Source organism: Leptopilina boulardi, unplaced genomic scaffold (genome assembly GCF_019393585.1).
Source record: "Leptopilina boulardi isolate dan_hultmark-lab unplaced genomic scaffold, ZJU_Lbou_2.1 LbouV2_60, whole genome shotgun sequence".
Lineage (NCBI taxonomy): Eukaryota > Metazoa > Arthropoda > Insecta > Hymenoptera > Figitidae > Leptopilina > Leptopilina boulardi.
Genome location: NW_026138006.1, coordinates 1,383,488 through 1,397,463, shown reverse-complemented (window position 1 = coordinate 1,397,463; position 13,976 = coordinate 1,383,488). Strand labels below are relative to the sequence as shown.

Sequence of the window (13,976 nt, the reverse complement as noted above, 5' to 3'; positions counted from 1 at the left end):
AGTGTGCGTTCTAATTTGCAGTATTATTAATAAAATGATCAGAAGGTAGCATTAATAAACGTAAAATTAAAAGGAAAAAAATAAAATTTGTTATCTTAAATAAGAAATGAAAAATGATAATTTCAATGGAAAAAACAGAAGCAAAGTAGCCGGCCGCTTGCGGCCGGCCACTCCGCCATTTTACTTAAAACTTCCCATCACTTATGAAATGTTATCCTGAAATATATTTTTTTTGTTTTTACACTTAATATTAAAATGAAATTCTTTTTTTTAAGCTCTCAAGAAATTGAATTTGCGATTGATCCTTGCTCTAGCAGCCAATCCAGTTTAGCAAATAATTCACATTTGTATGCCTCTGAAGAGTTCCCACACGTAGCTACTCCGAAGATAACTAATTTGTAAATGAATTTTTTTCTACTTTAATTTTAATACTAAACAAAACTTTTCAGTTTTAGTATAAAAATAAATTAAATTTTTAAAGATATAAAGGAAAAAATTGTACGGTTACTGTTGGTCTAAAAGATGGTACTAGTTCAGGCAAAAAATCAATGAATCAGTCACAACTCATAGATCCATTGTTCAATTCCAATCTTTTTAACAACAGCAACAAAGCAGAAACTTTTTTGGATTTACCAGTTATTAATATTACTAGTGAAAGTAATGATAAATATGGAAAAATTTTGAGAAAGCTACAGTGAGTATAAAATTGAATAATTGTTTACAAAACATAATAAAGGGTGTCTACTAACCAGGAAAACCGGGAATTTAAATTGACCGGGAAAAACTGGGAATTAGCCGGGAATTTTACGTCAAACCGGAATTTTTCTTACTTGCATTTAAATCAAATTTTATTATTTTAATAATATATTGATTTGTCTTGAAAAAATTATTTTTTACTTCAATAAATAACGAGAAACAATTTTAAAAACTTTAGGTCATTTCGTTTCGATGTCTACATTAAAGGGTTTTACCTAGTCAAGATGCAAAAAAGCCATTTTTTGACAATATTTTTCAAAGAAACTTTTTAATTTATTAAAATGGAATTTTTTGGATCGGATTATTTAACTTTTGAAGTAAAACTAATACTTTTAGTTTTGCAAAAAATATCGATTTTCATGGCTGCTGCAACGATTTTCCCACGGCTTCCCTAAAAAACTTTCTTACGGTCAGCAAGATATTTTTAAACTGGATCATCTGAAATACAAAACAGAAAAATATTTATTTAATATAAGATCAAATCTTGTTTTGTTGAAGGAATGAAAAAAATATTACATTATAGCATCTAAAAAAAATTTTTAATTCCTTTTTTAAAGCTGCTATTTTGTGTAAATCTAATATTTTTTTCATTCCTTCAACAAAAAAAACAAAAACAAGATTTGATCTTATATTAAATAAATATTTTGCTGTTTTGTATTTCAGTTGATCCAGTTAGAAAATATTTTACTCATGGTAAAACACCTTTTTTTAGAGAAGCCATGGGTAAATTGTTGCAACAGTCACGAAAAATGATATTTTTGTAAAATTAGAATTTTTGTTTATACTTTAAAATTTACATAAACCTATCAAGGAAATTTCATACTAATAAATTAACAACTTTCTTTGAAAAAAAATTCTTAAAAAATGGCTATTTTTTGGCCTCCTGGTATCATATACTACCAAGTTTTATTTAAATTCGTTAGCTTACTTTGAATTGCGATTAAAAAAACTTCTGAATTGACTATACAATAAACGAATAATATGATAATATAATAGAATAAAAGAAATATATGGGCATATCTCTAGAACTTTTAAATTTTATGTTATCGCTCATTATGATACCTTAAGAATTTTTTAAATAATTTTTCAATACCATAATTTGACCAATTATAGGGCTTTTTAAATGTATCATGCGTTATATAATTTTTTTAATTATGTAGGAAATGACGAACGTAAGTTAAAGTGGTGAAATCGACAGTTTCTAGTGTATGATATTGACTGTTTTTTTTTAGTTTATAGACTGTAACTTTTTTAACGAAACATTGTGTGTCTTGTGGCTTGCAATAGAAGTAGGTGGGAGTGTAAAGAACTAAAAAATCCATGAAACAATGATGTGCCTCAAATTGAATAAAAACTATGTAGCTTCAAACTTGCGAGACAACTTTTTCAAAATTTCTACAAGTTAGCAGTTAAACTGATATAACTTTTTTAACGAAGGTTTTTGAGTAACGGCACAACGGGATTATATTATCTACCTAATAAGAAGTAATTTGAACCCATACAGGAATGTGTGCCTCCTTTACACAAAGAATGCAATGACTTCAAACATTAAATTTTAAAACGTAACTCAAATCAAAATACCACATATTTGAAAAGCACATGTTGAATTTTGCTTCTAAATGCTCCCAACTCATTGTAATCTCTTCTCATGCATTATAAAAGTATACAGAAAAATAGTTAACCTTTGCACACTTCATTAAAACTGTATAATTAATAATGAATATAAACCTAAACTGTCCGACGCATAGTTTGTGAAGAAAAGTAAGTATTAACTAATAGATGTGTTTAAATCTGGCTGATATTTCTCACTCGAAGGTTTTTGGGGTCGCTGCGACTACTAATCTGAATTTTAAATTTTCCAAAATTCAAAATGGCGAATCCAATATGGCGGACGACTTTTTAAAAAAGTGATCCCATTGGCCTCAAATTTGTTACTCCGGGGTTTTTGAGGTCGCTGATTATGAATCTGAACTTTGTTTTTCAAAATTCAAAATGGCGGATGACTTTTAAAAAAATTGATCCAATTGGCCTGAAATTCGTTACTCGGGGGTTTTTTGCGTCGCTGACTACGAATCTGAACTTAGTTTTACAAAATTCATAATGGCAGATTCAATATGGCGGATGACTTTTTACAAAATTGATCCCATTGGCCTAAAATTTGTTACTCGGGGGTTTATGGGGTCGCTGATTACGAATCTGAACTTAATTTTTCAAAATTCAAAATGGTAGATCCAAAATTGCAAACAAAATTTTTTAAAAAATTTTTAAAAAAATAATTTTAAAAAATTCAAAAATTGTTATAAACTACATTTACTTATGACTTAATAAACAATAGGCCATAAAATTTTTGAAACTGTAGCATTAAATCATTTTAAAGGTGGTAGCGACCCAAAAAACCCCCGAGTAACAAATTTCAGACAAATTCGATCAATTTTTTTAAAAGTCGTCCGCCATATTGGATCCGCCATTTTGAATTTTGAAAAACTAACGTCGCATTTGTAATCAGCGACCAAAAAAATCCGCGAGTTACAAATTCCAGTCAGTTTTAAACACATGTAGAGATTTTGGGCAGATTTTTTGCAATAAGGCCCACTGTGATGCCTAACAATGTGTAAAAATGAGTTACGCAAATTTTTTTATAGTATTTGATCAATACTGAAGACAATAAAATTTGTTTCACGAATGTGCCCTGAAAAAAAATTAATTTTTCTAATATCTCAAAGTTTAAAAGTTCTAGAGATATGCCCATATAAACTTAAAAAAAACAATTATTTTCATAAAATATAGTCAATTTTCGTAGATATTTGTAGATTTTATTCATGCTTACAAGAAAATAATTTAAATTTGACAAGAAAAAATAAACCGGGAAAAATTAAAATATGACCGGGAATTTTGTTGAACGAAATTAGTAGACACCCTGATAATATCATTAATATTTGTTTCTTATTAATATTTTTGATCGACTATGGAAACTCTTTTTAAACAGAGTTGTCGAAACACAAAACTATAAACTTATAAATAAATGTGAAGAAATTTCTAATCAAAATAATGAAATTCTCCAAATTTTGAGGACACGTTTTAATACAGATCAACTCACGAATAAACTGTATCAAAAATTAGACGGCTTTCCGATTAATTCAACAGAGCAATTCCGTCATTTAAATGATGAAAAAAATAAAGTAGAACGTTAAAAACTAGTAAGTTTTTGTACAGAATTTTTAAGTTTTTACATTCGCATCATATGAAACAATATTAGTTTAAGTAAAAATTTTTATGTATTAATTTGTAATAAAATTTTTAGCATGACCATTTAGTCCAGATGGGCGGCTCTAGCTTAAAGGAATTTCTAAGCATGGCCCTCAGACAGATAATGACAGACGAGCTTGTATTAAATTATACCTGGCATAAACAGAAGGAGACCAACAAAATTGGTGGCACTAGAGTATCCAATATTTTGTACCGTAAGTTTTTATACATCTAATTTTTCTATATCTAAAAATTTTTTTTTTAATTTTGCTAGATTGCTTATTTATTAGCTTGTATTTGCTGCTACAAAAAATAGTCTTTTATTTATGTTTAAATTTGGTGTAGAAAAGTCTTATTACAATATATTCTATAAAAAATGTGAGTAATTCGATTATAAATTAACTAACAATGATTTTCTGTGTGGCAATTTTTTTATGATTGTAAATTCTCGGCTTTTCCTGATCATTTATTTTGAATTTCACAGTCAAGAGTATGTCAACAAATTATACTTAATCTTCAAATTGTTAAGAAAATTTAAATTTTTTTATAAAAATTTTATCTTTCACATAACATACCTGAGAAAATAATTATCTTTAAGTAGATGTTCAATTTTTACAATAACCAAGAAACTCTTAATTTAATTATGTTTTTCAAAGTCGGTATTAAAACAACACAAAATTTGCTTTCTTGTGGAGGAAGCAATAAGATTGTTTCGTTTATGTAATATTTTATACTGTATTTATTTTTATTGTAAAATATTTATTTCAAAAAAAGAAAACTTTAGAAAAACTGTTTGATTATTCGAAAAATTAAAAATTACGTTAATTTCTATTAATTTTTAGTAAAATGTGTACTTTATATGTACCAATCGATTTGTTTTGAGGCAAAGAATTAAATTTTATTATATATTATTTTGAATTGAAGCACAGACAAAAGTTTTTAACAAAAATGTTAACTTTTGAATTTTTGATTTTGCTTAATTGAGATCAATAATAAAAATTTCCAATTAAATGTGCGCTTTATAATTATATGGTTCAGTATATATCAATCGATTCGTTTTGATGCAAGAAATATAATTTTATCACATATTTATTAAAATATTTGACATAAAAAAATTTCAGTTAAAAATTAATTTTTGAAAAATGCCTATAGAATTTTTTTGTGGGTATTTTTAAAATTTCCTGTTTCTGATTTAAGATACTAATGTAGTAAAAAAGATTACAAAATTTTAGCCGAATCTATTTAAACAAATTAAAGTTATCGTGTTCATATGAAAGAAAAATCCTTACATACAAACACACATACATCCGGACATTTGACCAGGAACTTTTATGATACATTTATGTATTAAAAAAAAGAATGTTAAACGCATTTTCAAAATAAGTTTGAGTTTTGATGACGACGTAGCTTCCTCGAGTCAGTTTTAAAACGTCACAAAAAATTGTTAAATTTTACAAGGTAAAATAGTATATTAAGCAGCTAGTGTGTAAAGCCAATCATTTATTTGTGAGACTGATGTTTGTAGCACGAGTTGTAGGCGAGGGCGCCCGAGCCGAAAACAAGTGATTCAAACATCAGTCTCACAAATAAATGGCTTTAAACACGTAGCGCTTACGATATTTTTTATTCCAAAGGCACAAATAATGAATATGGAAAATGTAGTACATACTGAACCACTATCAAGTATATATGCGAGTGTAGTCACAAAAGGGGGGGTTTGGGGGGCGAAGCCCCCCGACTAAAAAAAACCAACTCAAAAGATTAAATGATTTAAACAATATTTATATAAAATTTAAATCTTCAAAATTATATTTAATGCGATAATTTAGTATTTTTGAAATTATGTTAAAATATGAACTATAAAGGGAAAAGGTGGGAACAATTTGTCAGGTTATAAATTAGTCTTATGTCACAAGTAAAACACATTTATTTTTTTAATAAACTTTTTTTTACAAACGTAGAAAGTGGATATATTCTTACTATCCTTTTTAGAAATAATTAAAGAAAAATCAACATTAAAATCTTTGAAAACATGTTAAGAAACATTTTTTAGATTCATTAAAACTAAAGTAATCTAAATTGCAGTCTTCACTTGTAATCTCAAAAACATCAGTGTTCCTTTATGGATATTTTGTAATTATCCGTTTATTTTTTATGAATAATTAAGTAAACAAACATTAACCGAAGATCAAAGACCTTTACATACAAGTTTTAAAAAAAACGTTTTTATCGAAAAATTCACAGGCGAAAGAAAAAATAAATAGAAATAAAAGAAATATTTAAGAAAATATTAATATTTAATATAATATTTTAATATATATTTTATATTTTATATTTTTTATATATATATTTTTTTTATTTTTAATATTTAATATATTTTTATTTATTTTTTTTTTTAATATTTTATTTATTAATATTTAAGAAATATTTAAGAAATATTCTTAAAAATATGAAATCGAAAAACTAGAATCTTTAAACGACTAATCAGTCTTAACTTTAAACAAATATGGCAGCGTTCTACTTAGTTACTGAAAATTAATTGTGATTGTGCAATTTTGAAAGTTAAGATTTCTATCAGTCGATAACTTATTTAGCAATAATTCCAAATTTGGGGAATCATTTACGGTATCAGTCTTAGGTCGCTTTGGCGTTTCATTATTTATTAGATTGGTTGTACGATGTTTCAGCGAATCATCGCTTGACGAGCACTTAGAACTTGAAGGCAGGGTAATGATTTTCGAATACATAGAGCTTACGTCCTGATTATTGAGCATAGACTCCTCTATGTAACCCTCAGCAACCGCGCTGCTCTTCCACCCGCCATGCCGTTTTAAGACCGTCAAGTCAGGTCCTGCATCGACCAAAAGTGTTGAAGATGTTCTTCTAAAGCTGTGCCCCGTATATTTTTTAGAATCCGGTAACTTTAGAAATTCTGCAATTTTTTGCGGAGTTGATGCGAACTTATTTTTTCCAATTACCTGTAGAGTGATAAAAATAAATAAATATCGATAAAATAAATAGTAAAAATATTGATATTAATACATTCAATTGATTTCTTACAAAAGTATATTTTACATTACATTAATTAATTATTATGATCGTATGAAGAACATTTTTATCAAAATTTTGATTTTAATTGCCATAATAAAATTTTACATTATTTATAATATTAATAAAATATAAGTATTCAGATTATTATAATTTTAAAATAATTATTTTTACCTGTACTGTACACTTTCCATTTTGAAAGTTAAGAAAGAAACGATCGTTGGAAACAGTTTTTGGTCGAAGGTTTGAATATTTTTCGACATATCTGCAAAATTCGTCCGAAATGACAAATGACCGAGGTATCATAGTTTTTGTGACTGGTACATTAACGTGAAATATTTCTCCTTGACGTTTAACATCGACAACTCTGACTTTCACCAACTCATCGCTTCGTAGTGCCCCGAAAACACGGAAAATCATAATCACCTATAAAGAAGTTTTAATTATTATTATTATTGCAAATATTATTATTTTCATTATTGTTATTGTTATTATTATTATTATTTTTATTGTTATTATTATTGTTATTATTATTATTATTGTTGTTGTTGTTATTATTATTATTATTATTATTATTATTATCAATTAATTATGGAATCAAACAATTTTTAACAAAAAAGTAATTATAAAATTGCTTATTATCTGTAACGAAACAAATTGCAAATAGTTGTAACTAAATAAAAAATAGAAAATTATAAAAAATTTATATTTACCTTTGTATCTAAGTGGTGATCGTCGGGAGCAGTTTCTAGAAATTTTTGTACTTCCTCGGCAGAAAACACTTTTGATTTTTTTGGAATATATCCACGTGACATTTTTTTTAAAAACGCTGAGAGTTCCAGATACTTTTCTAAACTGATTTTTTCTTTTACATGAATCATGGATTTTAACATTGAGTAATGTGACCACAATGTTGGCGGCTTATATTTCTGGGATAACATTTTGAAGTAAGACATAAGCACCGTTTCACTTGTTTTTTTCACATTGTTGGAATCTTTCCATTCCACGAAATTTGCGTACACAAATTCATAATTTTTTTTCGATTTTTCAGGCAGTATATCTGCCAAGGCTTCTTCTGCCATTTTCGAGATCTCGGGTGGTATGGTTTGATCCATGTTTCGTGGAACGAAATAAAGACCAAAAAACACTATATTATGTTTGGAAACAACAAAGTGAAGTACATGCAGACAATTTTCAAAACCGGCGAAATACACTACACCAAAGGTATTAAAACGCGACAACTGAAACAAGCATTGGTAGCCATTTGCAAATGCGCGAGGCAAGGTCAGGTTAATGGCATCACGTGACTACATCACGTGATGCTTCTGTCCTTTTCTATCTCATGGTTGATAATCTATTAACCATTTAGCATTCTTAGATCCTGTAAAAATTTGCTACTACTTAGGTCAAAAAGAATTTCTGTAGTATCATTTTTGACCAGTTTTTTCATTTTTACCCTATTATTTCTCCCTAGGGCGAACAAGAATTCACTTTTACCGGCTGACAAAAATGAGTTCCTTTACGCCCTCTCTAGACGCATAAAAAAGCGCCATTTTCGTGCCTGTGGGATAAAAATGTTATTTTTTGATTCTACATTTTTTTTTATTTTTACAAGAATAATTTTGTTACGTAATGCAACATAAATAATATTTTATAAATTTTTTTAACAAATAATAATAATTTAATTTTTTTTTTAAATTAAAATTATAGTTATAAAAATTTAATTACAATTTTAAGCCTGGATTCTCACCCAATAGTTTGGGAATTAATTTTGGTTATTTAATCTCTATTGAATTTTCTTATAGAAATTGAAAAATAAAAGGAATACATAAAATAAGGAGTAAAATTTGTTAGTCACAACTATATAAAGTGACATTAACAAATTTAGGAATCAAAGGTTGAATATAATAAGGAAACACATAGGTCAAAAATAATACAATTTTAAAGAATAACCGCCAGCTTTAATACGGCAGTATTCTTTGGAATTTGGAAATTGTGAAAAATTTTAGATAGTGAAAGAAGTTTTTCAAAAAGAAATAAGGTAAAGATAGAAAATATAATTTTAAAACTTACTTTTTATTTATCAAAGATAATTTTCCCTGAAGATGCAAAATATTGGATTATTCGTCCTTCCTTGATATTTTATAATTCGGTAATAAACGTAGAAAACTCACTGAACTTTTAAGAATAAAATTTGAATAACTTTTAGAATTTTGATTTGAATACGAATTTTTACGTTGAAAATAACTTTTGAATGTAGAAATGTAAAAATTGAATAACTGTTTGGGTGACTCTTTATGAGCTTTATGTAGAAATGTAAAAATTGAATAACTTTTATGACTCTTTATGAATTTAAATGTAGAAATGTAAATCTTTGAATGACAGAAAATTTTAGGGAAACATACGTTTTTAAAGGTTTGTCCCCACTACAAATTTTGAGTTTTTGAGGTAGATTTTGAAGAAGGGAGAGATTTTTTTGTAGAAAGGGAAATTTCTTGTAGGCGGAGAAGAAAGGTAGTTGAGAAAACTTATTATTGGTTTTTCTCAAAGAAAATGGTAAAAATTCGTAAGAAAAAATGGAGAAAACTAATTTACATTTTCTTTCTATTGGGCCCCACTGACCCAACCCTTAGGGGGGTCGAAACTTGTGGGTGTTCCTTTAAGGACACAGATTTCCAAAAATATATATTATGTCTAAAATATTTCATTCATTCATTCATACTATATATATATATATATATATATATATATATATCGAACATGTGCATTTGTGGTGCACTTGTACATACATAAATTGGGAACCAAAACGAATTTTATTGCAACCAGAAGGTTCTTTAGCGATAGGCACTACAGAACCTGTCGTGAGAAAACGGAAAATGAAAGGAGAAGGACCCCAGCGGTCGACATCTGGAGGATGCACTTGTAGAGTTCGAAAAGATTTTTATGGTTGTATTTTATAATTTTATTGCTTACGGATGTTTCAGTTTCTTAGATTTTTGGAAAAAGTGCATTCTGGTAAATGTTGACTACTAAGGTTTCACGTTTCATAATCTGCTTAAAAAATAAACAAGAGAAAAAACAGATACATTATGAGTCGATGAGTACAAGAAAGAACATGATTTTTTAAATAAACAGATGTTGTTTTTCTTTAAGAAGATAAGAAACGTGGGAGAGAAAAAAAATTAAATATAGAAAAAAAATAAGATTGAAAAATGACCAGATGTAACAATTTTATTAAAATTTTATGATTACATAAAATTTGAATAAAATTTATTTTTTATAAAATAACAACTTTAAAAATATTAAATTAAAAAATAATAGTTTAATTTTGTATAATCTAACATTCTTTTGTGTCGTTTTAAGACTGACTTCAAAAAAATAAAGAATGGAAAAATAACAACTTTTTATTTTGTACAATCCAACATTTTCATGTTCAGTTTTGTGTCGTTTTGATGCTAATTCGTTTTTTTCGTTTCGCCGGTTAACCCGCAACCTTAATTTCTTATTGAAAAATGTATGTTTTGGTGGATACAATTCTGTCTACCCTTCTTCAAACTTAGTTTTTTTGGCCAAATGTTTGAAAACTTAAATTGGAAATTGTATTTATATAGCAAGGTTACACAAAAAACAGTGAATTTAATTAAAATTCATTTCAATACATTTTTTCAAAGAATGTAGATTTTCGAACAAAAAATGGTTTTTCTTTAACTTCACATTTTCTGACCAAAAGAGTTCCAATTTGGTACTAATGAATTAATGGACTTTAATAAAATTATTTTTACTCTGATCGAGATTAATGCGAATAATTTTTTTACTTAAGAAACAAGATCTCCGAAATGGAACATTACCTTTTTTTCGTTTATATCATAGATAACAATTAAATTTATTTGTTGTAGAAGCTGCTATTAACTGTACTTTTTTTGCCGGACCTGATAATAAGACAGAGTATAAGCAAACAATGTTAACAGTATTTAAAGTTACCAAGCAAAGGTGCCGCAAAAAGTTAAAAAAGAGTACGGGCGAAAAGGGAAAAGAGAACCTTGAAAAACAAATGGATGATGCGATTGCAAATATAGCTGCTCTCTTGGAATCAGATCACGAATTAAGCGGTTCTGAAGCCCATGTGGAAGATGTAGGAGATGATTCGTCATCAGATGTAGAAGACGAAAATTTCAGATAATTTTAAGAACTGCTGATCTTTTCTATTTTATATATACTCTTTTAAATTTAAGTGTTACTTGCCTGACTTTCATCTTCGAATCGTTTAATTCTCTACTCAAAGTTCTGTAAAAATGCTTATCAATAAATTATTTAAAATTTGAGTCTACTTTACCTCTAAAAAATATAAATAACCAGTATTATACGGTATTTTTAAAATATTACTTAAATTTACGTTGCTTCTGAATTGAGTTCAGATTTCATTGAAATTTAATTTTCACATTGTATAATCTACTCGTTGCTGGGTTGTGAAAAAATGTGTTAATGTTATTTGAAATTCGTGTATTACTCACCTGACTTTTTGTCTCAAGTCATTTAATTTTCTAATCGCTAGTATTTTGTTTGGCGGAATAACACAGCCCCACAAAAAAAAGTGTCGTGCGCGGCAGACCAGACTAGTCATTTCCTATGTATTTTGACGCGCTGAACACGAATCCGAAGTCCGTTTTGCTCCATCACGTCAGGATTTTTTTCTAACCTCCAAAAACCTGACGGATTTTGAGAGGTAGGCTATTTTTTTTAAAAATTGATGGATTTACTTCAAACTTGGTATCTAGGGGTTTTTTGGGTCGCTGATGACGAATTTGAAGTTAGATTTTCAAAATTCAAAATGGCGGCTCCAATATGGCGGACGAATTTTGTAAATATTGATGGATTTACTTCAAACATGGTATCTAGGGATTTTTTGGGTCGCTGATTACGAATCTAAAGTTTGATTTTCAAAATTTAAAATGGCGGCTCCAATATGGCCAATATGACCGCCATTTTGAATTTTGACAATCTAACTTCAAATTCGTCATCAGCGACCCAAACAACCCCTAGATACCAAGTTTGAAGTAAATCCATCAATTTTTACAAAATTCGTCCGCCATATTGGAGCCGCCATTTTGAATTTTGAAAATCTAACTTCAAATTCGTCATCAGCGACCCAAAAAACCCCTATATACCAAGTTTGAAGTAAATCCATCAATTTTTAAAAAAAATAACCTACCTCTCAAAATCCGACAGGTTTTTGGAGGTTCGAAAAAAATCCTGACGTGATGGAGCAAAACGGACTTCGGATTCGTGTTCAGCGCGTCAAAATACATAGGAAATGACTAGTCTGATCTGCCGCGCACGACACTTTTTTTTGTGGGGCTGTGTTATTTATAATTAGATGTATGAATGTCTATAGCAATCATAAGTTGAGCACTTCAGATGCAACCAAATGCAGTTAACTATGAGCACGAGATGCCTCTATTCTTTCAGTTTCTTGTCGATATAATTTTATTAATTGTCTTTACAAAGCACCATAACGAGGGGGAATTTACTAGTAAAAATTGTGTACACTTGACTACAACTACACATATTACTATTATTACTTTAGTATTACACTTTTTACAAGTATTACATACTACTACCAAAATATTACTGTATTACAAAGTATTACACATGTATTACTGAGTATTACCCTTTATTACAAAAAATATTACACTTCAAATAGCACTTTCTCCTACGTAGACCCTACCGAAAGAGTGGTACTGGAATGGTACTGAATTGGACTTGGCTGGAGTTCCACTTCAGTACCACTACCTGATAACCCATAAGAAGACATTTTTAGAGTACTTTAACAATAGTTTTAAAGGTATATAAGATCAACAAACCGTCTCTCACGATATACGTGTAAAACAGCAAAAAAAAAACCATAATAGTTTGTAGAAAATTTCTGTTAAGTTTGGAAATTATATTGCAATCCCTCCTTGAACAATAGACCCCTAGGTCCTTTGTTGAAGGATTAAAATTTTAACCCGAGTTTTATTGCTTAAAAAATTTATAATTTTAATAACTCAACTTTAAAAAATATATATTGAGATTCGTTAATATTTCCAGATTATGAATATCTAAAATTTATCAAAAAATAATTACATTTAAAAAAGTTATAATTTATCTCGTATACCTTAAGTTTGACAAAAAAATAGACATCATTTTTGAATTTAGCTGCCAAAGGACATATCATATGCATAATAATGTATGAAAATAATATAAATCCAGGAAAAACAAATATAATATTGAAATAAATATAAAGCGTTAGTTTAAACATATTGAAAAAGCTAGTCGCTTTTCACTTTTATGAGGGTATTAACGGTAACTCGATCCTTTTCGCAGGTAAATTTCCCAGTTCCATTTCAGTACCAAAATGCACCAAATTAGTACTGAGTTGGTACTTAGCCCTCAGTTCCAATTTTCCAGTACCAATCCAGTACCACCCTTCCGGCAGGGGAACTTTCAATAAAATTATTATTTAAGAGCAAAACTTTAAAATAAGAAATAGAGAAATAAATAATTAAATATTTTTAAATATTAGGGTAAGTGCATCAATTACGGCGCGTTCATAAAAAATGACTATTATTACTATTATATTTAATATAATTGTTGCAAAATGATTAAAAAAAATTATTTTAATCTTTTTTTGATACAATTACTAATGAAGATGCATATTTAAACAATTATTAATTAAATTATTTATGATCAAATTTTTTCCCTTGCCGTAATTGAAACATTTTGCTTCCTCGTGGAGGAAGCTTTGTAGTCCTTTCGTTTATAAAATTTTTACACGGAGAGAAAAATCATACCATATTTACATGGGTTGTGTCACTCATTATTCACATCACCTGTGACGCGCTTCTTTTAGACAAAATTCATGAGTTTATAGGGTCGTAGATTTCTAT

General features: G+C 28.1%; 2 protein-coding genes across 3 annotated transcripts; one reads left to right on the top strand and one right to left on the bottom strand.

Annotated features, from left to right (window-relative positions):
• The first annotated feature begins 35 nt into the window (after positions 1–35).
• On the top strand, positions 36–11,672 carry LOC127290345 (uncharacterized). 2 transcript variants are annotated; one of them, XM_051318847.1, is made up of 4 exons: positions 36–694; positions 3,827–3,953; positions 4,058–4,217; positions 10,947–11,672. In XM_051318847.1, exons 3-4 carry the CDS (start codon positions 4,076–4,078, stop codon positions 11,228–11,230), a joined length of 426 nt encoding a protein of 141 aa, XP_051174804.1. In that variant the 5' UTR covers positions 36–694; positions 3,827–3,953; positions 4,058–4,075; the 3' UTR covers positions 11,231–11,672. The 2 variants fall into 2 exon arrangements, with proteins under 2 accessions (XP_051174804.1, XP_051174803.1); XM_051318846.1 differs by having other exon boundaries at positions 3,743–3,953.
• LOC127290344 (uncharacterized) lies at positions 6,475–8,706 on the bottom strand. The gene is made up of 3 exons (XM_051318845.1): positions 7,764–8,706; positions 7,225–7,476; positions 6,475–6,980 (listed from the first exon to the last, which is right to left on the bottom strand). The coding sequence occupies exons 1-3, from the start codon at positions 8,163–8,165 to the stop codon at positions 6,528–6,530; spliced, it is 1,107 nt and encodes a 368-aa protein (XP_051174802.1). The 5' UTR covers positions 8,166–8,706; the 3' UTR covers positions 6,475–6,527.
• Positions 11,673–13,976: the final 2,304 nt, after the last annotated feature.

Excerpts from the sequence above, each read along its gene's own strand:
- LOC127290345 (XM_051318847.1), top strand. The coding sequence starts at position 4,076 with ATGGGCGGCTCTAGCTTAAAGGAATTTCTAAGCATGGCCCTCAGACAG. Across the intron at positions 4,218-10,946 it reads AGTATCCAATATTTTGTACC|AAGCTGCTATTAACTGTACT; the intron begins GTAAGTTTTTAT and ends TATTTGTTGTAG.
- LOC127290344 (XM_051318845.1), bottom strand. The coding sequence starts at position 8,165 with ATGGATCAAACCATACCACCCGAGATCTCGAAAATGGCAGAAGAAGCC. Across the intron at positions 7,477-7,763 it reads ATCACCACTTAGATACAAAG|GTGATTATGATTTTCCGTGT; the intron begins GTAAATATAAAT and ends ACTTCTTTATAG. Across the intron at positions 6,981-7,224 it reads ATGGAAAGTGTACAGTACAG|GTAATTGGAAAAAATAAGTT; the intron begins GTAAAAATAATT and ends ATCACTCTACAG.